This window comes from Aythya marila, assembly GCF_965140915.1.
Source record: "Aythya marila genome assembly, chromosome: 1".
Lineage (NCBI taxonomy): Eukaryota > Metazoa > Chordata > Aves > Anseriformes > Anatidae > Aythya > Aythya marila.
The window spans coordinates 27,891,475-27,918,472 of NC_139042.1; the positions used below are offsets into that span (position 1 = coordinate 27,891,475).

The 26,998-nt window shown below is 40.9% G+C and overlaps 1 protein-coding gene across 1 annotated transcript; it reads right to left on the reverse strand.

Moving 5' to 3' along the window:
• Positions 1-1,316: 1,316 nt before the first annotated feature.
• Positions 1,317-19,085, reverse strand: SERPINE3 (serpin family E member 3; the record flags this gene model as incomplete). The annotated part of the gene is made up of 9 exons (XM_082751748.1): positions 1,317-1,357; positions 3,377-3,460; positions 5,311-5,397; positions 6,940-7,040; positions 7,945-8,143; positions 12,798-12,995; positions 14,067-14,300; positions 18,621-18,918; positions 19,065-19,085. 9 exons carry the CDS (start codon positions 19,083-19,085, stop codon positions 1,317-1,319), a joined length of 1,263 nt encoding a protein of 420 aa, XP_082607874.1.
• Between the last annotated feature and the right edge of the window lie 7,913 nt (positions 19,086-26,998).

Consider the following 26,998-nt stretch of genomic DNA (forward strand, 5'->3'; position numbering starts at 1 on the left):
ATAAAAGCTCTATTTTAATCTTTGTGTAGGACTGAGTACATTTTTTACTTGGAATGGTTCCTTCTGCCTTCCTTTCACAGTGCCTTATTGTTGGTGTGATACTGAACGATGAGCAGTTTTGTATCATTGGATATTCTGTTCTTAATCAGAACATAATCAGAACGAAAGAAAAGCAAAACAGTCACGACTATGGTAGGATGATGATCTTGGCGTTGTGTACTTCATGCTTTACTGTTTAGTGAATAGAGTGACAAACTTATGTACTGTATGTGCATTGACATCAATGACAATTTTATGAAGATACAGGGTAGAAAAGCAGAGGTCAGTAGCTTCTGAGGAATTCTGCACACTTCTGTGTCAGAAGCTTTTGTGTGTTTATAAATGGAACCAGTCCAGCAATCTTGGACACAAGTTATTACTGAATACTTTATTGGTCCTGTCTTTCATCTTTGCTAACTTCTGGAAAGCTTTGACTCAATGGGAGCAGCACTTTTCTGAAGAGTTGGATTGTGATCTTCACCTAAAATCTTTATGGGCAGGGGTTTCTGATGCATCGTGTAATCAGTTGATGACTTGTACTAAAACACTATATCTTAGCTTTTAATAGGGTGCTGAAAAAGCTATTTTTCAATATATCGTTAGCTTCATTTTGTGTTCTTCAGGAATGTGTTCTATGGTGTGTTCGTTTAAAAAGAAAAAGATGGTGAAAGTAGGTATTACTACCTTTTTGGTAGTAATATTTTTTGGTTACTGATTCAGTGGTATATCTACTTCCTACCTGCCCTTCTGTCAGTTTTGGAACAACTTCTCAACTTTTCACAGCTTTTTGCTGCTTGCTTGCTCCCTATCTCAGCTAGAGTATAGCGAAGTCTGGGACTAGACTGAACTTCAGTTTTGTTCTCAAGACCTCAGGAAAGAGAAATAAAGCTGTGCTTGAAAACCTGGCCTTCCTGGGGGATGCTTTCAGATAGCTCGATCTGTTCGGTATCAAGGTTGACTTCAGTCAGTTACCTGCTAGCATGATGAAGTTGATCAGAAGCTGTGGCTCAGATTATTAAATGTTTAGGTGGCAAAATCTGTTCAGCTTTTCCTCAAATGTGTATATGCCTACAGTCTTTGCAGTTGTGGTGCTAATGATTCCTAGACAGCAGCTTCCTGTGGTGTGTATGAAGTAATCAGGTGGCAGACTTGCTCTTTTCCTTGCAAGTGTTGTTTTAAACAATTTTATTAAATATATGCATAATGTAGCCTTTAATTTAATTGAAGGAAGGTTCACCATAGAAAGAACAGAAGACAGTGTAATTGACTAGCATTTATTATGAAGGATTTGTAATTCTTCCTATAAAGAGTACTGAACCTGTAAATGAAAATAATATTGAAATTTCAGTGTTTGGGACCAGGTTTTCAAAAAGCGTAGTACAGTTTAAGTACAATTAAGTACAAATTAAGCATGGAACTAGCAGATTTGTGATCATTTGTTGCAATTGCACATTCAGTTGTTCCATACATAAGTTGTATGCTTGCCTTTTTAATAGAGTAATAGAATAATTTAAAAATTTCCATACTAAAAACAAAGGCCTTTCTAAATAGTAACCTAGAAATGTGCCCAAACCAGAAACTTGCCCAAAGCATTGACTAAAGAATCACCTTTGAACAGAAAAGTAGAACCCTTCCCCATTTTCCCCTTGGAAAAACTTCATTCACGAAGTCTAAACAAAACACCTGAATGTTCTCAATTTTCTTTCTTCATTAAAAAGCTTAAACTACATAAATGCACTTCTGATTTTGAGCTGATTGGAGGGTACGTAGTGTTTCATGTAAGGATCCTGTTACAATCTGATCTGCTTCTTATACAATTTACCATACACTGTAAACAGCAAATTTATTCGCCCAAATCCCTGTTTGATCTGACTGCAGCTCAGGTTTCATAGATCAGATTTCCTTTTTTAGTGCCTTTTTTTAATTCCACATCTGCTAGGCTAGAATAGATGTTTATTCGCTACACGGTAATGATTGTCAAAGCATTTATAAATTAGTGTGCTTTAGTCTTTAATAATTGTATTTTGGATCTTAAAGTTTTTAAGGCTGTTAATTGCACATGTATTCACACTCTAAGGGAACATCATTGGTTTCTTATAAGCAGGTAGGGAAAATGATTCCCTTCAGTTTTTTGGCAGGCCCCAAGCAGTGTGTTACTGGGCCCTAAGAATGGTTGTGTGTTCCCTGAAAATCTGAACAGGAGTGACCGACCTGAATTACAAGAGAAATGTGGTGGTTTAAAGGATCTTGTAGGAAGAGACCTAAGGTGCAAATTTCCTGCATGGAAAGGAAGGGTAAGGGTTGTTGGAGTTGGCCTGAGAGTGCAGAGGAGCAAGGACATGCTAAAGGTGTGTAAGAATTATTTGTTACTGTCAACTGGCCTTATGGTGTTCTCCTTTGGCAGAGAATCTGGGGTAGTTTAAATAACTCAACAGTTGAAAGGAGAGAGTCTGACGCAGAAACCAAAAAAGCACGGTGATGCTTCAGGTTTTCAGGTATATTCTGCGTTTTTTTTTTTTGTTTGGGGGAAGTTTTTTAGTGAGAAAGTTGCCATTTGCAGAAGAAAACGTGTTTTTTGGTAATTATTTGTAAAAATTAATATATAAGTTAAATTTTTTTGCAGGGCTGAGGTCTCAGTTTCCAAATGACTTACAATAAATATCTATGGCTTTTTATAACTCGAGTGTTTCATGAGGATGTGAAGCAGTGAGGGGTCTAATCTCCTTTAAGGTGTTGATATTTATTTAAGGTGTTGATATTTATGATACAAGGGAAGTTTTGTTTCTGTGTATTCTGAGCTGTAGCTGGGTAAAAGGTTGTTAGTCTGCAGAACTTCTGAACTTCCATAGCCTTTCAAACTAAGGAAGGAATTAAAACAGGGAATTTCAGGCCCTGAAAGCCTGGTGTCTACAATCAGAAGTCTATTTTGCTTTGTGCTGTGTAGGCATGAGCAAGTTTCGTTTACGGGGAGGATCTAAATTTTAACTTGAGATACTGATCCAGCCAATTTATGATTTGAGTTGCCCTGTGGAGGTCTGTCTCCTGTGCTGGGGCATTCAAGATCTTCAGTAAGATATTTCTGGTGTCTATAATAGTTGTGGAAAGGCTATTTAGGCTCTTATAAATGGAAGAAGGGAATTTGAGTTCTGTACTTTGACTACCATTTTTAAAACAAATAAAACTATTATTTGTGTATACTTGAAAATCTAAACCTGCTATTTTCATGGTTATTAACATTTCCTAGGCTGAAGAACGTTGCTTTATGTACAACAAACTTTTAAGTGATTTCAGTGCTACTTGTGAATGATCCTGCTACTGCATTAGACAGCATACATACCTGTATTAGCTTGTCTCAGGAAAAATGTAAAAGGTCTGTCTGCTTTGAAAACAGGAGTTCGAGATCTTTTTAGTAATACCATTGCTGCAATGCAATGAAGGAAACGTTAGTAAAATGTCTGTTTTCATTCCATCTTCTGTGCAGTGCCCTCAAAACTCATGGTACCAAACACCAGAGCTTGAACTGCTGCTCTAAGGATAAAACAATGATTTTAGCCAGCAGTGAAATCGGTCTAGGTGAATGAATAAGTGTTGAGAGATTACAGGCAGATGATGCATGTGTACTTCGTTGCTGAAGTCTGGCTCTGGATTTCAAAGGTAACAAAATCTTTGTTGTTCTTACAGCCCTAACTCTGCTGAAGTCATACCATGCCATTATGCAACCCCTTAGCTCTGCTGTTCCAGTCAAAAGATAAGGCATGAATATATTCTTCTAAATTGCTGTTCTTCTCAATGGGAAAGAACAGAGAAGTAGTATGCCATCCTGGAATTTGTCAGAGCTCTCAACAAAACCTGAGCATCCTTGATCTCAAACTGCTGCATGACATAACTTTCTCTCTGAGTGTGGGTTAATGAGAGTAAATAAATTGTCCCTAAAAAGTATGATGGCTCAGAAAGCTATTATTGAAATAAGCTGTTTTTAATGAATTCTGCCTTGTATCTATCTAGTATTAAGACTATATTGTCCAAAGAAAAAAAACAAAACAAAACAAAACAAAAATTAATTTAACGAGTGATTAAAACAGAATCCAATTGAAAAATTCAAGTAGGACTCAATAAAATAAGTCTGGTGCTGTTTCAGTGCTTCTAAGAAAAGCTACCTTAGTTTTCGAGTCACTGTGGCTAGCAGCAGAGATTTTATAGTAAACAAACATAATTAGACTTTTTTAAACCAGTTTCTTAGCTTGGTTTGACTGGAATCAATGGAGGTGCTGGCATTGATTTCAGTGGAGCTAGGAAAGGTCTGATGTTGTCTGACTGCAACAATCTTTGGTATGTGATTGGAGCCACCTAAAGGCTTTCCTTTTGTACAGGAATTGCCAGCAAAAAGTGACTAAAAATATGAATGCACTGTTAAAGATGAAAATTGCTGAGATTTAAAATTCTACAGCTCTACAGTAGGATTAGTTTAGCTATGACAAGTGGTTGTGATATGTATGTGTATATATAACATGTGTCTTATTCAAAGTTGCTGCTGTGGGTATAATACCCACAAATCTTGGCCTCTTCTGGATTGGAGCATCTCTGGAGCATCTGAGGCTTCCATAAAGGAGATGAAAATGCAGGGTGTTTTAATAAAGCTCATGTGGTTTAAAAAATTGCACAACTCAGTAATTTTATGCAATGGAGGACTTGTGAACACATCATTCAGCTTACAAAGGTAATTTGTTAACTCTGCAGTCCAGTCCCTGCTGCGTGTGTGGAAATTATCTGTTATGAGAAACTACTGCATGCAAATTGTCATGGTTTTAAGTGCTTAAGTAACAAGCTTGGAATTATTTTCACAAAGAAGAAACTTTTGCATCATGAACTTCAATGCTCACCAAAAAAGGCAATATTCAGAAAACAAACCTTGTAACAGGAGTTTCAGGAGTTATGGATAAAATGATAGTAACCCTCTTATTTTGTTTTCATGATCTTACCAACAGAGAGCTGGGTTTATTTTGTTAAACTGGATTTTCCCTGGGCTGGCAAAGCTGGTTTTCACTTGATCATTTGCATGCTTAATTGAACATCAGACATGGAAAGGGAAGAGTTTTAAGAGCTCTAATGAGCAATCACAAAGGTAAAATGGAAATGTGTTAGATACAAATGTTTGCATTTAGACTAGGCATACTTCTAAATGCTGGCATGCTGCTTTAAAGGAAAGAGTAGCTGTTGTTTTTATAGTGATAAGCTTCAGGAGTGATAATTATATCTGTATATGTGATTTACCTGTAGCTCCTGATGCCTTTGTACCATCTTCTGTTACTTCAATCTTTGCTTTGTGAATGGCTTCTGAAATGTAAAGACCAGCTTGCTCTTGGGAAGAAAAAAAGAAAATACAACAAGAAAAAGCACAACAAGTGAATATTATCAGTGCCTTCTTGAACCTCACTTTGAACATTTTATTTTTTTATTGTTTTAGAATGCTTTTACCTTTTTTTTTAATATTTCCTACAGGATATAAGAAATGCATAACAGATACTTTATTTGGGCAATTACTTTGACTGAAACTAAACTACCCTGCAGGTTAGATAGGCCAAAGGATTCCAGTCCTTTGGTGTTTAGCTGGAGTAGTGCTGCCTGCATCAGGATCTGATCCTGGTTTTCAAATACTGATGTGTGCCTGGCCTCTGCTGGTTTCCTTTTTTTTTTTAATAAATGAAACATAGCTACTATTACTAGTTGAACTTTGAAGCCCTTCTTATGACTTCTAAAATGTTCTTAAGATTGCACCGCTTATGAAATACCTAACACTTACTAGAAGGAATATAATTTTAGACAATGTTTAACTTTCGGGGAACTTATTGCAATAACATGGAGTATGTGCTATCAACATGTGAACTGATGCTGAATACCATATGTCATGTTATCAGCTTTTCTTCTACTGTCATTTCTTTTCCATGGTTCCTTTATCACATCAAATTCAGCAGGACAGCACAGTATGCATCTCCCTCTCAATTACTTTCTCTGTATCTGGCTTCCATGTTAGAAGATCCTCAATTCTAAGTTTGATTCAGTGTTTTCATAGATGTGTCTTTATAGATGGATGAATATAGACAGCCTGAATGTCTAAATTAGCTCTATATTAAGGACTTCTTAGCTCAGCATGTAGCTGAAATCATGGGACTGCGTGGCTTTTGGGTCAGCGTTCTCCAAGTGCAGGCAAATCAGAGAAAAGGTTAAAACTCTCGTTTGTCTTGAATCTCTGTCTGAGCATGTCCTCTGTCACAGGCTCAGGCCACAGAAAAGCATCACTTTGAGGCAATGTAGGAACATCTTTAGAGTGAGATAATGCATGAAGGTGGCATCAGGTTACTTCCTCCTAGGGAGGACAGCATGTCTCAGATCTCCGTTGCTGATGGAGGAAGGCCGGGCATGAGCAGAAATGCACAAATTCGACTGTCTCTGATTACAGGGACTTTCCAGGTGACTTAAGTCACTGTGAATACCCCTTTCTCCCTCGTTTTTACCTTAATTTACCTGTTCTTTCATCTTTATGAATATTTTCCTACCACGTGGACAATGGGTGAACTAAATGCTGGACCTGATAGGAATGGTTTGTTTGAGAGGTCTCCCTAGTTGTTGTGGCTGAAAGCAGGGTTACTCGGTGAAAGTAGAAAAAGGAAAACCCCAAACCAACCCTGTCCCTATCAGATTCTCTTTTCTACAAAGCAACAGCTCAAAATGGAGTTATCAATAATAAATTAGACTGGCTGAATGTGATTTGTGTTTTGGAGTTTGTAGAGAAGGAAGCACAATCAGTCCAGCGGGCCCATGTCTATTGAATCATTCAAATATGATCTGAGAGTCTACAACCATTGTGTCAATGACCACTTTATATTCAGTCAAGCCTCTTACCTGAAACACCTTTAAAATTAGCAGTGATGGGATCAAATGCATCTCGAATTCCCAAGGCAGAAAAAACTGTCTTTAGGTCAAAAAGGCTTTGAATACTGAACCTGGAATTAAGATGATAGATCTTATTTAAATGCAGCATTCATAGTTTCATAGAGCTAAAAGGTGGAACAGATACAATTTACTTCAAGCCTTTGCATTTCAGCCATCTATTTCAGTATGATCTCAATGCCTTTCATCTGATTAAGCATATTTTCCAGAAAGGCAACTCATCTTCACTTGAAGACGTTAACAGGAAGAATCCCTTGCCTTCACCTCTTGCAATCAGCCTGCTGCTCATTCTTCTTGACACATGAACTTTGCGTTTTCCTGTATGTGATTTTATTAATGCCCTACTTAGCTGTAGCAAAAGGGCTCTTTGAAACATTACCAAAAATTAGCTTGGAGGAAATGGGTATTAGTGTACAGATTGTTTTTCAGTACTATGTTAATGTGGAGAATGTATTGTAAGGAATGTGTAATGAGGCCCTTCCATGCTGATGGATACAATAGGTGCAGCTACAAAAGGCTTGCTTGTGCTAGATTCCTCTTGCTACATGATTTCATTTGAGTATCTGATAGAAAGTACTACCAGGGATATGTGCATTTGGTAGCAGCAATTAATGACTAATGTTCAAAACGTATGGCTGAAAGTTGCTTTGTGCACAGAAAAATGGGTATGAGTTGAAGTGGGGACAAGTTAGTTGGTCAGTGGTTTTTTGTAGTATGTAGTAAGTTGTAAAAAAATATGCTACTATTGTTTTTTTCTAAATAGTACAGAACACATTGAAAAACTTTGGTATTCTCAGCTCACCTCTTCATCATGACTTATTAAAGGGTTAGAGCTTTTCTGATTGTGAAGAAGAGATCTCAAAGTATCACACTGTCTTGGAGGTTACTCATGCCAGCACTAACACTCGTAATTGTGACAACTGGAGTAGGGAAGCCATTTTTGAGGAATAAAATTACCTAGGTAGAAAAACGTCCATCTTCATCCTCTTTAAGCTGCTGGTCCAGAGTGTTATGGTTTTGGCAGAAAGGTGAGACTCAATCTGGGACAAAGGTGTTCTTCTGTGACTGGGAAGCACTATGAACATGCTGAGTTTCTCCCCTAGGTAGGGTAACTCAACCACACTGAAAGGCTCCAGAGTTGCCGTCTGGAATTGGCCTGTAGGTGGGCAAATACAGATCTCATTTCACCATTGAAGTAGGAAAAAATAAAATAACTCTGGAGAAGTTTTCAAAACATTACTAAGGCAATGACAGTAATGTGATGGTGACTGTTTCTGCAATGCGTGCTCTTTCAGTAAGTGTACTGTTCTCTCCGTGATTTCCATCTATAATACCTTTCACTAAAAATTCATTGCTGAAAGAATTTGTGAAAAAAGAGTATACTATTTAATTAACTGAAACTTACTTTGCCTTATGTTTCTATCTTTACTACCATTAAAAAAAATATATATTTTTTTCTAATTTCAGGAGACAAATAGCTACATTAAATGATAAAGTAGTTAGGGTTATACTTATGCACCAAATTTATTAGTTTTGAAAATCTAGGCCTAGAAACTATGAAAATCAAATGAAGGTTTTAGAAAAATAGTGTAAAAAGTAATAGCTGCTTGGCTTCCAACCTTGTGATTAGTTATGCAACATCTTGTAAAAAACATCTTAAAGTACCATTTTAATTCTATATTTTGCTGAACAATTAATCCAGACATTTCTAGTGAGCTCTGTTAAACAACAGAACAAACCCAATTATCACAATTTTCCTCATTTTTTCATCTGTTGATCCAGTAAATATCATTTCAGGAACATTCAGCAATAGTGTGCAAGGAGTTAAATACAAGTTACGAGTAAGTGACTTATAATTGCCATTGCCACAGGCTATCCACAATGATCTACTCCCTTTTCACCAAACTGTAGTAGTTTTATCTTTAAGGTTAGATATTCATGCTTTTTGAGTCAGCAGCTATAAAATAAAAAACAAAACATAGCTAGCTAATGCTCATCATACCTAAATATTTTTTCAGAAATATATAGCTATAGAAAGTCTCAAATATTCCATGTACAATGCTTGTTAGTTTTGCAATTCTATGTTAGATAGCATTCATTAAATGTTGGTTATTCTGCTAGATTAAGTTTTAGACTCTTAGATTAACCCTCACACCATGCAGCGCAGTGAGGGAATTGCACTCATAAAACCAATTCCCAGCACATGGATTCTTTTGCTCTAAAAAGACCTTGTTTGCAAGCAGACAACATTTACATTTGTTGTGCACTGGCCAGGAGTGGTTTAATTTGTGGGCATGCTGACACTTTGAAGCTTGTGTCTCAATTTGTGTTGTCTGCTGACCTGGCTTGTTAATTAAAAAGAAAACCAAAGACTTGAGATGACTGAGTCAGGATGTTTCATCTTCCTTACTTGAGCTGGTTTTGAGCATCCCATAAGGACTATATGTACACATGCTAAATCAGTATTCAAACACAGTCAACAAATCACTTAGGGAAAAAACAAACAAACAAACAAAAAAAACACAACACTAAAACCAATACAAAATAGCTGCAGCATTTAAAAAACATGTGTAAATAGTACTTTGACACTTACTCAGAGCAGTGTTAATTGTCCCCAGGCTGATCTGTTCTGCATGGTCACGTTAAAAGGATAAACAATGTTGTAAATGCTAGATCAATACAGGCCACAACTAACTCTGCATTTTGAGTGCTGACAGTATACAGCTGTGATCATTTAATAATGAAGGAAAGTTATCTCATGTCTCTAATTTGTTGTAGTAAGCCTGTCTTTTTTTTTTTTTTTTTTATTAATTTCAAACTAATTTGTCAGAGATGTTTGTAGCATTTCTAGGGACAAAGACTGAATTGTCCCTACCAAATCTGAAAATCAGTAAAATTTCAGTGATCTGTCTCATTTCTATTTTCCTCTAAAGTTCCTCTAAAGTCTCTCCAGCTAAAGAAAGCTCACGAATTTGAGACTGGATGAAGAGGTAACCCCAGTATTTTGGTAACTTCCCTTTTCTATGGAAATATTACGGATGAACAGGATGGACTTCTTCTATTTAGACAAATGGTCAGACGAGAACAACTGATTTTACACCAAGTTTGCAGAGGCCTCTGAGCACATTTATGCTCAGGTAATGTAGGTCAGCTGCTGAATTTCTGATCACTGGTCTTTACCCAAGTTCTCCATTTATATGAGCCTGCATTCAGTCATTTCAGATGTCTCATTTCTTTGTCTCACCCTACTAACTGTTCAGATAAAAGGTCTGTTCCTGAGCTGATAGTCCCAAGAAACCCATTTGTTTAACCAGATAACTTGTGAAGGAACAAAGGATGATGCTCCTCCAGATTTCAGGGGTAGCAAAGATCCTGCAGTGAGCTAGGGGTACAGAGTCACCCAGGGCTGAACAACTGTGAGCTGATGTAGTAGTTTACACTACTCAACAATGAGGATGAGAAGGCAGTAGGTTTTGGAAAAGGAAACTTGGCAATCCTTGGTAAAGTCAATTAACTTCTGAAAAAGTCAGAATGCACGAGAGGAATGGGAGCTCTCCAAGTCAGAAGTGTGAACATGCTCAGGAGTGGGTGGTCCCAGCAGGAGGAGGAAGTGTGGCTGACACACCATGGACTTTCTGAAAGAGGAAATACCACAAAGACATAGCAGTATGGGCAAGCTTTCCAAGACTAGAAAAAATGATTCCTTTGCCAGGTTAACTATGGTTCAGAGATAAAGAGGTATAGAAACAATATCTGGCTAACTACCTGCTTGATGTGACTGTGGACCAGAAAAGGAAAATGTTTTAACCATATAAAAAAACAATAAGAGAAAAATGAAGGATGGATGGTGTTTCTGAACGCTGAAATCAATTTTTTTTTTTTTTTTTTAGATTCCTTTCCAATTTTTTACTGGAAGCAATGGGAAAGAATTAGTTTGATGATATATCATCGGATAATGATGGAAATGAGGAAAGAACAAGAGGAATTACAGTACCAGAAATGGAAATGAGGCTTAACCTACTTCAGAGAGACAAATCTGGGGCCTGCATAATTACCACCTCAGAATTCAAAGGCAACTTGGATGTGAAATCGCAAATGTGTTAGCAAAGATTTTCAATAAACCTGTAAATTCAGAGGTTGTGTCTCTAGACAGTAGTCTAGAAAACAAGAGTGTATTTATAAAGAAAAAGAAAGTTGTCTGGGAAATTTTGGGTCTTCACTTGAAAAGTTTTGAGTATACCCTGGAGAAATGAATAGTCAAGTCATAGAGGGAAATAGAAAGTGAGATAAACTGCAAATCAGGTAGACCCTAGCAAACAAATCTATAATCTTTTTGACTGGATAATTGGCTTGATAAAAAAGCATAGATCCAGCTGTCTAGTTTTAGGTGAAACATTGGACACGGTTTCTCTATGGTGCTGTTTACAGGTAGAAATGGTGTCAGTTAAAGCCAGAACTGGAAGGTAGCAATCAACTGCTCGAAGGGGTTCCTGTGTTGAAAAGAAGTTACCAGTGGCTTTCCAAAGTGTTGCCAATGATCAAGATTTTCATCAAAGTTGAACAGTGAGGTTACTTTTATCACTGGGGTGGTGGAAATCCAATAATGTCTCAGAAACTCACAAAAAAGGGCATGTATTTATTGAGATTTCCCTCCCCTTGATTTACCCAGGACTCAACTGAAAAAAAAATAATGGAAGGATGAGTGGAAAATGACAAAACAGGTGGGGTACAGCCTGAGTAACACCCAATGAACTAAACAAGGCATTTTAGCAAAGGCATATAAACACTAAGAGTGGAGTATTGAGCATGTGTATGACTCAATAAAATTATATAAATTTCTGGTCCCATACTTTCAATGAAGATTAATTCAAAATGGAAAAGTACAGTAGAGAATTGGAATACCTATTTACTGAGGAGATTAGATGAGCCTGGCATCTCACTCAAAAATACATTTAGGAGTAAATATCAAAGATGAAAAAAAAAAAGCTATTTAAGTTAAAGGTTATATCTTGCACAATACTAAGGGATATAAACTAGTCTTAAAGAAATTTAGATCAGGAATTAAAAAGGTTTTTATACAAGTGAGATATTGAAATTTAGAACAGAAGGGAAAGGAGCTTTTTATATTTGAAAAGGGATTGTAGAGTTAAATGGAAGAATCCCGGGTTGCTGAACATTAAGTCTACAGTATGAATCCTTGTGTCACCAACCTTTATGCTCCAAACATTTGAAAGAAGAATACAATATGTTTATATATTATACAAATACGTTTGACCTATATTCATAGTGTTTTAATTCCATGCTGATGGCATCCACTCGCTGGATGTAAGGGCCAGAAAAATTCCCCTCCTCTTTGTTGCAGAATTTGCCCTGAATATTTTACCCTAAATCCTTGGAGACGGACTGTGACCAGAGCACTGATGCTCACAGTGATATTATCCTCTCTCTGGTGCTCGCACACCTGAGGGACAGTGATCAGGGTGAGGGGACAGGACCTTACCCAACCCACAAGCCAAATTGGTAGGGGCTATAACTAACAAGCTTGTTGATGGGTGCTGGCAAGCGTTGGTCTGTTAGGGATGGGCGAGGGACAGTAGATGTTTTAGGAACCATGTTGAACCAAGTATGTATTTTGTGACTGGGACTAAGAGTCAATTCAGTTACCCAGTTGGTGTCTTTGTTTTAGGTGATTTTTTTTCTCATCATTGTCTCAGCTGGGAAAATAGCTTAGTGCAGTAGCTGTGGAAAACTAAATAAGTAAAAATATTCTGTGTTGTATTATAGAGAAAGTCAGGGATAAGGACAGTTACCGTAGTTAACTTCAGCTGTGTGATGCATTGTGGGCACTTTCAGGATTATGCCCTCCGCCGTGGTAAAAGGCAAGATCTGTGTATCCATAAAGGAAAACTTCTTTAGCCACACGCTTTTGAAGTACATGGTGCTCACCACAGTGACCCGACTGAGTGGCGATGCAGCTCCCTCCAAAGGCAGGCCGTGCACGTCCCCATCTGCATGGGAAAGAGATGGGGAGGGGGACACAGGCTGTCCTGTTTGTGAAGAAATAAAGCAGGCCAGGACTGCTCAGCAGCCCAAATGGCAAGAGTCATCGTACAACTAGTTACATGGACCTCAAGGTTGCCTCTTGGTCCATGTTGTCCCCATAATTGAGCTCAAATTTCTCAATGCTGAGGGCCATTGTACAAAGATGAAGTAACTAAGTCAACCGAAGCTCATATCCTAATTCTCCCCGTATCCAATGTAATTAGCAGTTCAACTCATCCCACTTTGGGTATCTCAAAGAATTTTGTAGGTGTGATCCACCTTTAACTCATCTGAGTACCACAATACGAACTCCCATTCTAGTACCCACTTCTAGAGCAATAATTTCCTTTCTTGAAGCTGGATCACTTATTACAGTCCATTTGAGAAGCACAGATTATTTTTTTTTCAATAACAGCTTTAATGTTTGTGTTAAACACCACATTACATGTTGATGGCCAAATTAACATTCATGTAACTGAAGTCAATGGGGCGAATCAGGGATTGACTTGGTCTGCTGCTTATAAGGACTTTCTTTTTCAATTATTTTTTGTTTTCATTAACATACAATCTCATTTTACTAGTTTCCTTGCTTGTGTGGAAAGCGAACTCTCTTCATTTCCCATTTTGACTTTTTTAAACTCAGGAGCCTAACTGCTGAGCTTACAGCTCGGCACGTTCCCCAGCGCAGCGTGAAGGCGTTCAGCGCAGCAAGCTCCGTCCCTGGGGAGCTGGGCTGCTCCTCATTAAAACTGAAAGCGCTGCAAAGGATTGCCATTTTAAAAACTAGAGGAATAAGGCCATGCGGTTGATGGCTTAATACTGCAGGCTTGTGCTCACAGATATGCTGGCTCTTCCCTTCCATTAAAAATGAGCAGCAGCACCACAAGAATTAGATTTCCTGGCTGTTGGTCTTGGTTTAGGCAACGGGGAGTGTGGTGAGATGCCTGGTTGTATTTACACTTGTTTAAGTGCATGCTCTCTGGTTATCATTTTACATTTTATCCATGTGCAATCATTCTCGTGGGCTGTTACACTACCTCCGAGGTTACTGGAGATCCACTCCTGTATTTGGGCTGCAGTTCGGTTGGGGTCGGTGAAGTCGGTCTGCTGCAGGCTGCTGTTTGCCCAGCGCGCGGCACGTGCAGCGAAGTGGGGTGAGAGCATCACGCCGATGGGCACGAAGAAGGAACATGCCAGCTGGACCACCGTGCTCTGGCCAGAGTCGGCTGCTCCTTCGTACACTGTGTGTAAAAAATCCTGCACGCTTTGATCTGCCAGGTGAGAGAGAGGGAAAAACTGTAGTTATCATGTTGAGGCCAAGACAGCAGAGACTGCAGCAGGGCTCAGCAGCTCTCAGCTCTGGTGCTGACACCAGTGCTCTCTGAAAATTACAGCACTGTCACAACTGAAGCACCCTTGACTTTATGGGGTATTACTGTCAAGCACGGTGATGCACTGGGCGTAGAAAAGCACTCTTCATGCTGCTGCAGAAAGCACTCCAGTGCAGATATGTCAAATGGGTGATTCAACATCAGGCTCAGACCTCTACGTGAATATAGCTCTTACAGTTTGTAAGGAACATTAAGCTCTTCTGGGCACTCTCTGAGTTCCCGTTAGATCAAGCACCTCCAGCTGTGACTTGCCGAGCTGCCAATGGTACAGTTACAGACATCTCGTGCCATCGTCAATGCCACCCATACCAGGAGGAGCACCTCCCTGACTGCCCCAGGTCTGTCTGCTACCCTTGGCCCTCATTATTATTATTATTATTATTATTATTATTATTATTATTATTATCATCATCATCATCATCATCATCATCATCATCATCATCCTCCTCCTCATCATCATCGAAGGACAGTGCCCCAGACTGACCCAGTATTTCCTGGCAATGCTAAGTAGAGCTGCTAAGTTTCCTGATGTGTGTTTTGAAGTACAATTACATTTCACATTTAATAATCAGTTTTTAGGATTTCCTAAGAGCCCTCAGATCCTTTTATTAAAAAAAAAACAACACCTCCTTGTTAGCTCATAGTTCCCGGACTTGAACAGCTGATTGTTTCCTCTAAATGTGGAATTTTGCACTTCTCCTTATTGAATAGTGTCCTATTAGCTTCACACATTTCTCCAGTTTGCCAGGAGCCTTTTAAATTCTATTCTGGTCTTACAAAATGCTTGTAGAAACTACAAACTCAGCGTCGTTTAAAAATTCAATAATATATTATCTAGTACATTGTCCAAAAATGAAAACAGTGGAATAGTGCCCTACTCTCCTTTTCCTGGGGAGTTCATGGTAGGCCAACGGTGGGGGCTTCTGTGATGGATACAGGGTTGTGGGGTGGGCCACCAGGGAGGTGAGTTTTCCAAATGTAGAGGATCTTACGTTTCTAAAATCTCAGAGTTTCTAATAGGCTTTCCTGAAGGATGGTTTAGCAGCCTTTTCTAGCTGTCAACATTTTGTTCACTCTAATGGTTTGTGGTGAGACAATTCACTCTGAGGTGACCTCCTGAGGCACACACTTGCTCTGCACAGCGTTGACGCCAAACCTCAGACCTCCCATGTGTGTGGGTCAGCACCTTCCCCTTAGCCCTTGAAGGAGATGTGCCTACATCCACCCAATAAAAGTCCTGTTGAGTTTGTGACTTGCCATTAAGTTTCCATCAGGTTCCTCTTCCCGTAGATAGACTGCCCTAGGGAAGGGGCAGCAGTCTTTCGGCAAGGCATCAGTGCCTCTTGGCTCTGTGGCACCAGTGGGCCTTTCTGCTTTCCCTAGGTGAAATGTCACCACGTGTCCTAATTTCTGTGTGAAAGCTCAGTAACTCGCTGTCATATACAAATGTTGGCCACCATCCTCATGGGGATAAGTACTGGAGATAAGATAAGTACTGTGCCCTAGCTTCTTCAGGGCCGCACTCAGCTCAGGTGCTCCTCTGCCTCGGCCTGTACACCTGGGGCACCCTGAGCAGATCCCAGGTACCTGAAACCCCAAAGGGGGCATGGCTAGGCTTAAGTTATGGCTCGGACTGGAAATATTGGTTTTAACACCAGGTAGTGCCTAAGTCAGAGGAAGGAAGCACCCCGTTTCCCATAGGCAGAGCTGGAGGGAATGCAGGCCGGGCTGCTGCCTGGGACATGGGCGATTTGGGGCTGATAACCCAGGGAGGATTTTGGTGGGCTGGATCCATCCTGCCTGGACCAGCCTGTCCCAGGCTGATCACCAAGTCAAGGGGAGGATTGCCATGAGACTCCAGCTCCTAGCCAGGTCCCTGATCTCAACAGGAGACTTCTACTACATCTGCTCAGATTTTCGCTGGGGTAGAGGGAAAGCTTCACTATTTCTACCACCCAAGAACCCAGCACATGCTTTCTAACCTAATAGCTCTCCTCTAATAACCTGCAGGAAGACTAATCACCTATATGAAGGTTGGTATTAAGACTCAGATCTATTACTCTTTAAGGGATAAAATACTGAACTCCTTGAACAGATGTCAAGAAAACTCACACAGTCTGAGGTGTAAAGTGCTTTCCTTGTGTGTTTTTCATTAGTGCAGGAGTGTTTGGCAAGCTCTCTGGAGGATGTAAGAAATCAAAGATGGTAAATTGGAAGCAGATGTTAATGCGAGGTGTGGTATCCTGAGGTTGTAACTTCAGTCGTATCAAAGTGCTTAGCTAACCAAAGTCCTGAATTCTTACTCAGAAAGCATTTCAAATTTGCTTTAAAATACTCTATGACGGGTAAAGTAAAATAGCAAGGAGAAAATATTTAAAATACAACATTTTATCTGTGCTGTCTAGAGAGACATCCCTTTAAACATTGTTTTTCTTAGTACTAGAATAAAGGTGAACAAATCTTCCAAATGTTAAAAGAAGATTACAAGTGCATGTAAGAGCTGATTCTCTGTGAATAGTGAATGAACCATCAATGTTTTCATTGTTTTTAGTCTGCCAAGGTTTTAACCACATCCTTCATTATTGTGAAAGAAAGACTGACTAAAATATTAATGCAAATATGGAAGAATGGAATTTTATCAGACATGCATATATATGTAATTTGGTTTTACTCATCTGATAGGAAATTTGTTCAAAGTATTTGATCTTAAAGTGTTTGATTTTGGTCATTTCCTAATCCCCCACTGGAAATTTGCTATTACAACCAATAGCAATAGATCCCATCCTACTTTTCTTCCCACATTCATACATTAATATTACTGAAAGCCAAGACTCACGTGGCTTGTGCCACAAGAGCTAAAGTAGAGATAAAACGTCTGCTTCGTATTATGTGAGAAGACAGAAGTCAGACAGTGCAAAAGAGCTAGCAGGTCATTAACAACCTCTGCACTTCTCTTTGTTATATTTTGTGTGGAGGTTTGTGCCTAAATTTCAATGTGCAATGTTCTCTTTAATTTTTTTTTTCTTACTTTTTTCTTAATAGATCCCCTACATGACAAGAAGTGTGACAATTACCAAGTTAAAATCCTTGTATGAATTATTGCTGTTTAAAATTACCCTCCTAAATCTACAGAAAGGGAGTCTTATAGGCAAGGTGTCATTATATCACCTGCTCACAATATAGAGACACTGTCCTTGTGTCAGTACACGTATCTGTACCTGTCTATATCAAACAGAGTCAGCTCTTACTGCTGTGCTGGTTTTGAATATCAATGATATAGAGGATGGTAATGATGGCTGAAGCAGGCTACAGGACAGTTCTGAAATTTCTGTAGGTTTTATCTTTAGTCTTCAGATGCTGAAAGTAAATTTTATGCTGAGGGATAATGGTGTCATCTCTATACATAAGTCTTGTATGTAAGCTGCAAATTTTGAAGATGAGGCAGTCATCCACTTCTCATAAACATTGTGCCCATCACGCAAAATAGTTTTTGCCATGTGGTGTGAGATGGTAGGATAATCCAGAGTTAAAATGAAAACAGCATCCTTCAATTCAGCTCTCTTAATGCTGGCTTCTGAGACATCTGCCTTTTCCATATCTCTTCCAGATTCCCAGTGAGAATTTTATTTTAGCCTGCTCTCAGGGAAAGATGCAATCGCACCATCCGTCTGTCAGCATATCTCACTGTCTGCCAACTTCCTTCTGCTAACTTTTCATCTTTTTGGCTAGTTGTAGTAACATTAGGAATAGGGCTAAAGTCATAAAGATAATTCATTTTCCATCAAATTCATAAAATTTCTGAGTGGGATAGGAGACAAATTACTATCTTCTTCCTATCATCTCCTTGTAGAGGACATGGTGGAGACCAGGACACAACAGGAACCAGAAAGCCCTAGGAAAACAGGATCACTTCTGCTTTTCATGGGAGTACCTTTTTTTTATAATTGAACTTCAGTGAAGTAAAACAATAAGCATCACCCCAAAAGAAGGAGGAATAATAATGTGTGCATCTGCTACTAAGTGTTCTTTATGCATCTGATACCTGTCTATCAAATGTGGAGAAAACATTTCTAAATTACATCTTTGCAGTGAGACAGAAGAAAAAGAAGTTTATGATGTTTGCTGTTGCTGACTTCTAAGTAAAGCTGTGAATTTTCTGCAAAACATAAGGCAAGAAGTTTTTTTTAAGCAGTACATTACCATGAATGTTGTATCCTAGGGCATCCTGCAGCTCTGTAAAGGTATTTCCTTGAGCTCCAAACTGCAGCAGCTCCAAAGAAATGGCCACGCTTGCTGGGGAAACCACCAGGTTGGTTCTGTTCTCTGCTCCGGAGATGTGGTGATAGAGAGTGATAGCAAATTCAGTCTTCAGGTCTCTCAGCTCATCGTAGGAAATGCAGTTACCCTGCTTTAAGCAGCAAGCAGAAAGGACGGATACAGAGAAGATAATGGGCAACATGAAGGTGAGCTGGGAATGCTCTCCACCAGATAACCATACCTGCAATTAATAACACAGATATTTAGAGAAAATAATGATCACTAGTAAAATACCTGGCCAGATCTTGTTGCCATGAAAAAATGGGGTGTAGGGACATGCTGACAACTGTTGGTTAAGAAGAACCAAGCTTTTCCTGGATGCTGTACCCATATAGGATGTTTGGCCATCACAGTACACACTGTACTCCTCTATTAAAAAGCCAGCAACCTGCATGCACGATGGGACACCTCGGTGGAAGCTGTGTGTTCTCCGTGCTGCCAAGCACCCACAGCTCTTTTCCATCCCCAGCAGAAAAAGGGTCACGTCCAGCACTCCCAGAGGGAAATCTGCCCCCCACGAGGGGCAGGCATTCAGCTGGAGGCTCCGGGCTGGGGTTTCAATCCACGTTTGCAAAAGGCTGTCTTCAGGTTTCCCCCCCAGATATTCCTTCTGTGCAATTTATCCCAGTGAAAAAAAGAAAAAAAAAAAAAAAAAAGGTTGTATTTGCAAAAGGCTCCAGTACCTGCAGCACAAAATCAACGCTTTGGATTTTTATGGGAAATCAAGCATTGGTCAGTGCTATATTAAGAGATATTTAGATTTGTATTTAAAGGAAAAAAATGCTAAAATGACAGAATAGCATTCTTTTACAGAAGTTTGCCTCTTGAACAACGTATGCAAATATATTTTTAGAAATATTGCGCCTTCTTTCACTTGAGGATTTCCTACAAATCTTTCTCCATGCCCTTTGCTCTAGAGAGCACCTCTAATGCCTCGCGTTTACTCACAGTTAGCTCTGTTAAATTGTCTTGCCTTTCTGTGTCCTTCTGGGTGTCTGAATGGAAGCTGTCTATGTACGTCTTGTCTCCTTCTTTAATAGGTAGTGGAGTAAGGACTGGGTCATGAGACTGCCTTTAAAGGGATACTCAGTGACCAGAGTCTCTGTCGGCGATGTCTGTACCACTCTGTCCAAATTCCTGTAGGCTACAAGCTCTATATAGAGTCAGGCAAAGCAGCATGCCACGGACCAGCAAATCCAAGGCAAGGAACAAAAAGGTACACACGGAGATAGAGCCAGCAGCTCCCTTCCAAGCCCTGCTCAAGCCTCATGAGACTTGTGACCTGCTGGTACCAAGCAAGGAATCTCCTATCTCTCTTCCCACCCCCCTCCTGCTTTTATATGAATTCCATTGATTCCTCTGCCACAAAGGGGAAGAGAAAGGGCTCTCTGTGTACCAGGCACATACCTACTTTTTTTTTTTTTTTTTCCCCCACTTTGAAACTTTTTTTTTTTTCTTTCCAGAAATCCCATGCAATTAAAATGTCTTTATTTGCCATTATTTTTTTTTTATACCATCCTGAACAGGAAGATTTTCATTCACTCTTTAGTTTCCGGGAGGAAAGAAACAGCAAAGCAGCGCAGTGCACTTTGCTTGAGATGGAAGGGGGTCACTCTGAATGAACCAGGAGCAGAAGAGCTGTGGTGGAGACCGCTTTAGGCACAGGTTCAACTACGTGTGGCTTTCCTTGTGTGACAGGATCAAACCCTGCCTGTCACATCCACAGTTTCAGCCTCACAGCCTTCTCTGAGGCACGCAAGGTTGCAGCCTAAAGGTGTTTGTAAAACTGCAGCTTGATGATCCTCATGGGGTTTGACATTATACAGGTGCTTGGTTATCTTACATTGTACAGTCCTGTTGCAACCAGGAAAGAAAAGACAGGGGAAAAGGTCATTGCAATCAAGTAATATCATTTAGGTGCTACCATTTCATCGTTAGCAGTAGAGGAGCAGCTGCTGAATTAATTAGGGCCCAAATGAGAATGAAAGCATGATCTCCTCTATCTGTGCTTGTATTGCTCCACTTTTTCTGCTGCTTTCACAAGGTGACAGAATAGACACTGTACCAGGGGCTGCCTCAGGATCCTGGGATTTAAACCTGTTAGGACAGAAGAAGGGCAACAGTTTGGTCAGTCCCTGTGTAGCGTGACAGGCGTGTACATAGGTTTTGCCATTGATTTCAATGGCAGTATTCTCATGCTGAAAGTTGTGCTTGGGCTTAAGAGCTTTGCTGAATAAGGACCTCTCTGCTGAAGCTGTTGTTAATGGTACCACTGAACTGGGGATGTATTCAAAGGGAATTAAGCTGAGGATGCCAAATGATTTCTTGATGGGCTTGGCGCTGTCATTACAAAAAATGTTTCTGGTCACTGGTGAGGATTGTACAGTTGGATTTGATGTGGTGTTTCCAGAGGTCCTAGAACCTATGAGACATTTCCTCTGTGCCCTACCTGATACTCTCCTGTGGACTTACTAAGATTCGGAAGAAGGACAGTGAGCCCCTGAATGCTTTAGATACTGCTGTCAAAAATTAACGTTCAGTTCCTGCATGGAAAAAATGAAGCCAATGTTGCTATTCAGATCTGGCGTGTCTAAGGAACATGCAACTGAAAATGGGACCTATTAAAATAGGACGTAAGATGACAAAGTTTATGTGGAAAGCAGAAAAAAAAACATTCTGGCTCAGCAAAGAGGAGACCTACAGCTTGGGGTGTGTGTTTCCCTCCACCTGATTTAGGAAAGGAAATCTGTGGAGGAACCTTGTCAGCAAAAACAATGTTTGTAGGCAAGGAGGGAGGACTTGAGAAAACTCAAAATGAATCAATGCTGTTCAAAGAAGCTGTGGGGAATAACAAATGTTCTTTAAATATAATAAATAAAAAAAAGAAGAAAACCCATTAGGAGGTGATTAAAGGGATAAAAGGCATTAAAGTAAGAAAGGATGAGTCAATTAAACTAGCTGTGGCTAAAAAATAAGTGATAAAATGGGAGGGAGAGGGGAAAAATGAACATTTATTATGATTGAGGATAGATCCAAAAATCTCATGCCCTTTCAGTTTAGCAGCCTGTTTTAAGTTTCTCTTTCCCAAACTGGGGTCCAAAGCTTAGAACTGGGTGTATGAGGAGAAGCTGGTGCCACACGGGGGTGAAAACCGTGCTTGCCAGTCCTGGGAAGCCAGACACTGAGCTATTCAAGTGAGGGTGGGTTGGGGGCACAACCCAGGGGATGAATTTTTGTTTTAATTAAAAAAAAAAAAAATCAATTAGTCCCCAAGATAACTTTTCAAAGATAGAAAGGGGCAGATATAGAAGCTGTGTTTTGGGAGATGGTGCTTGAAGATAGCTTAGGCTGCCTCTGAGGGATGTGAGGAAAGGCACAGGCTGGGGATGTCTGGAGAAGGCAAGCTGTGGTGGTGTGGGGTACGAGGCTGGAGCATGTGGTGCTGTGCCTCCACGGAGCTCCTCAGGGCACCTACAGGAGCAGCTCAAAGGGCTTCAGAGGGAGCCCAACCTCTTGTCTTCAAGCTGAACAGGGAAAACAGCTGCTCTTTGGGAAGGAAACAAGCAAAGAACCTCCTGATGTCTGAGCAGACCCCCAAAAATTTCAAGATCACTGAGGAGGAGAGGTTGGTGGCAGTCACTTGTGCCAAGGGACGATATCCTGCCTGAACCTGCAGGGTGGGAGTGCTGCTGCCATAGGGGCACCCAATGCTGCATAGTTGGATGGAGCTGCTGGAGGGCTGTGGGATCTGGGGCTCCTTGTGGGAAGAGGTTGATCACCAGATGTGGAAAACACAGTTTATTTCGTTTCTTTGTGCTCTAATAAAACCAAGCCTTGGTCTGGTGTGGCTGCTTAGGGGAGATGGGCAGCAGTTCTGCTTGGGCTCCTGCTGCACTGACCTTACACAGCCATTGTGAGCAGGATTTATCCCAAACAAAGGCTGTGTGGAGCACGTGTTCCTCTTCAGAAACCTCTTGCTTGTTTTCTTGCATCAGGTTGGTGTCCAGCGATCTTCCTTTCACTCCACCACAACCCTCGTATCAGCAGAATTGTTGTACTTTAAAATATATTTCCCTGGGGAAATTAAGCTGAATCCAAACCAGCTTGCCTCCCGCTTACATCTCAGCTGCACCAGAGAGCTCTCACTGCGAGACACCAACACGTTTGCCCAATTAGGAAGAAGTTTCTGCTGAATTTCAGGATAAGAAAATTTGCATCATCATTTCAAAACACAGAGCTTGTTCTTTTGGGAGGCGGTTACCTGCAGAGCCACAGAACACCTAGCGGAGCCAGTTCAAGTGAATTTGCCTGCTGCTATCTACGGGTCATGTAAAAACCACCGCTGCCTCTGCCTCCTGCACTGCTTCCCTGCTGGGGCATGAAGAAAATACCTGACTCTTCAAAGGATGTTTCTTGTACAGGTTCTTCTTCAAAGGAGAAGCTCAATGGAATGAAACATGGGTTCGTTTTCTGTATTTCTGATGCTGTGAGTGGAATATCAGAGTGATTTTACAGCATGACATTGAGGACTGATGATGTTTCCTGCCCTGTGAGTTGCCCAAGAGCTCGTGGGTGCCCTTTGGGGTGTGAGGGCTGATGGCTGGCACCAGAGGACTGGTGATGGAGGACTGCATGGGACCACAGCTTGGTGCAGACTCTGCCACGGGGGCTCTTGGGGAGAGTCCTGGAGTAAAAGAGCCCTGAACTGTACCCAGGAGCAGTTCTGGAGACTGGCAGTGGGAGCAGCCCAAAACTGAGCTAGGCAGCAAGCTAAGAAGCGTGAGCTATCGGGGATCCAGTGGTGGGATCTACTTTATTAGGTTGTGTGGTGGTTATTTCTGACGTGTCGTGTGTTGTGTTCTGCAGTGGGCAGAATTGTGCCTTCCTCTGGTGCAAAGCAAAGTTCTCTCTGAATTAGGCTGACATCGTAACACTGATAAAGTGACACAAGTTTCCTCAGGCAGAAACCTAGACTGAAGAGGAGCCCAGATCAGGTCAGCCTGGTGGTGACCATTCTCATTATGTGGCTTTCAGTAGACAGAATTTGAAAGAGCTGCAAAATGAGGAGGACACGATCACCTTTTCAGGTTGATAAAAAATGTTTGAATTAAAAGAAGAAAGAAAAGCTGATTGAGGAGGGAGAAAAGATTTTGTACATCCTTATTTTAATCTGAGTAGCTCTCCTGTGCAAGTCTCATGAGGAAGATAGCTTAAGAAGCTCTGTTTGGGTGAAACAATGCGTAAGCTGCAAAGACATCATCTCAGCTCTTCAGCATCCTGCTGCATATGTATTTCCTGCACTGCCATATGAAGAACTTAGTAGAAAAGCCTATTATTCCCTGTGGACTCTCAGTATATGATAAGACCCTTCCTCTGTGTCCAGCTGACCTGTGGTGGTTGCTGTCACAGATCAGCCACTTTGCTGTCCGCAGTAGCTCAGAGGTGCTGCATCAGCGTGCTCAGAGCCGAGTTGGCAGGCTGTGAAACGCCACCTCTGCCCCAAAAAGTTGCCCTTTTGGTTTTCTGTGCATTCAAAGTGCAGCTGGGAGGGAGTCGGTTCCCTGCGCTGGGGCCTGGTTGAAATCCACGCTCATGCCGGTGAGCCAAGGGCAGTGCTGGGGAGCAACACGTTTTTATCCCAGCTGACTAGACGAGCTGACAATTTAAATACATCGGCTGTTGACAGGGAATATAAAGTATGGCAAAAGCTGATCTTAATTCAGATACCCTCCCAAATGCTTATCTCACTGACTATCACAGACTCCTGCAATGCCAAATAAATGATGCCAAGTAAATGACACTGGAAGAGGTCCTCAGATAAACATGTTGCCAATGCAATTTCTGCTATTGATCTGGCTGGAACAACAGGGAACCAAACAGAAGATGAAAGCGTGAATATGTTTATGAAGTTGCAGAGCTGGCTTCCCCTACGAAGCCTGATTTTCAGAAAGAGGGATTGGACTGAGTGGACAAGAGAGACATGAGATCAAATGGGAACTTCCAGAGTAGATGAAGTCCAAAAACACTGTTTATGGGCACATCTGCACAGGCCAGTTTGTCAGCTGTGGTTTTGCTTCTCCTGTGGCCTGAACAGACCAGGTGGCCATGGGAGCAGTGAGGAGCAGCAGTGTAGGTGTGTGCCCAAGCTCCAGAGGGCCTGATACAGCCCAGCTCCCCTGGCAGAGCCCCACTGGGTTTTGGAGGCAGCAGCAGAGGGTCCTTTAACACCAACCATGTAAAACTTTAATCCTTTTACATTATTTTTTTTTTTACAGGGTCCTGCTCAACCAGGACAGGCAGAGGAGGAAGGGCAGGTGGGTGCTTCCTTCTCCTTCTGCTAGCAGGGCAAAACAAAACCTTTATTCTTTGTGAGCTGATCTGCTCTTTGCAGCTTATGCCCGCCCTCAGGTCATAAATCCCTCCTGTTGACATCACAGGTATGGCCACGGCAGCCAAAGTGATGTCACAACGAGGAGCTTATGGCTGGATATGGGGAAAAAGTCACCAGGACAGATGACCTCAAAAGGAGCTAATGTCCTGTTATTACATAAATGTCACTAATACTTATATAAATGTACCAGTAGCAAAAAAAATAATAGAATAAGTTGGGAAGAATAGCAATGGTCTATCCGTGCGTGTGAAGATGTGTGTGAGTTCACCACTGTCTTGTAGGCCTGTTGGTGTTTTATTAGTTTGCATTGTTTCTACAAATCATCCTACTATTTTTTCCATTCAAACAGCAACTCAGCTCTTTTAATCAGCCTCAGGATCCTTTTTCATTTAAAATAAGAGTAATGTGTAAAATAAAGAGAAAATCATGAAGGATCTCCATGTTTTGACATGCCATTAGAGAATTTCATGCTTAGCAATAGCTGAGCATCTCAACAAAGTAAAATCTACATTTTATTGTCAGGCACTCGTTAAATAATTTTATACAAGCTGTCAGCCTGGGCTCCAAGAGGAGTGCCATAGACAGGGTGTAAATGCAAAGTTATCTAATGATTAGCTGTTGTATTTTTATGACAAATAGAAACTAATGAAATGGAGATCTAGGCACAGTTGTAGCCTAGAAGAAGCTTTATTCCAGCTATACAAATTATATTTCATATGCTGAACTAAATTTTTACAAGTTGAAAGAAATACTCAGACTCTTTAAGACCTCGTTTCTGCAGAAGTCTTGTCTCCATTGTGCTGCTGGTTCATTATTTTCCATTTCCATTTTTGTGGCATTTCTTCCCAAAAATTTTTAGATGGGTTTTCTTGCTTTGATAGGGTAAGATGCATGTTTAAATGCTTCTAGGAGTAAATCATTTCACATCAGCACTTCCAAGAACAAAGTCTGGGTCTTCACTTGGTTTTCACGTTATGCAAGTGCACATTTAAGGCACTTAATACTTTCTAACCTCTAGTGCCCTTTTTACACAGAGACAGGCAGTCAGCAGGGATTAAGCTGATCCTAATTAACCACTAACTCTTCTGATATTTGGTCACTGCACAGTAGCGTGCTGCCAGGTACACGGAGGTAAACTGATCTGGATTATCTGCCGGTGCATGTGCTTCGCAGAGGGAGGTCTAGCACTGGCACTGGGAGTGAGTTACGGGCAGAGACGGCTTTAACACAGAGCGTGGAGGCTGCTGCATAAAGCTGGGGGGCTGGAGAGAGCGGAAAGCATGAGCTGAAAGGTCTCTTCCAAATGGTTTTTTTACCTAGGTTTCTATTTTGTAAATAACACTTGTGACTTTGACATTGCAACAGGGCAGAAACTAAACAGAATAGAAACCCAAAGAGAAGAATAGTTTCATCTTATTTTTCAGCAGTAAGGGAAGACGACTTTGCAGATACAAGTCCTCTCCCTTTGTCTTTCCTATGTGCAAGCACCATTTCTGACAGAGCCCTGGGAAGGGATGAATGAAAGTTTGTCTTTCATTGCATGCTTCCCAGCGTGGCTCTTGTCTTTCCTTGAAAACCCTGGGACAAGCAGAGAAACTCTGCTCTGCTCATGGAAATCCCAGCCCTGATAGCCTTCCCCAGCCCCACGGCAGCCTGTAAAGCAAAAGCAGCACGCTGCAAGGTGAGCAAGGTGGGAATGCAGCAAAATGCTCAGGATGATGTTTTCCACGTGTCCTGGTGCAACCTGAAAGCCCAAAACAGCCCCTGTGAGGCTGGACTCCTGCTCTCACATTGGGATCAACCCCAGTGCTGTGAGCTGATGGCAGGCAAAGCCTTTGGCTTGCTGCCTTCCTAAAAAAATTATAATGTC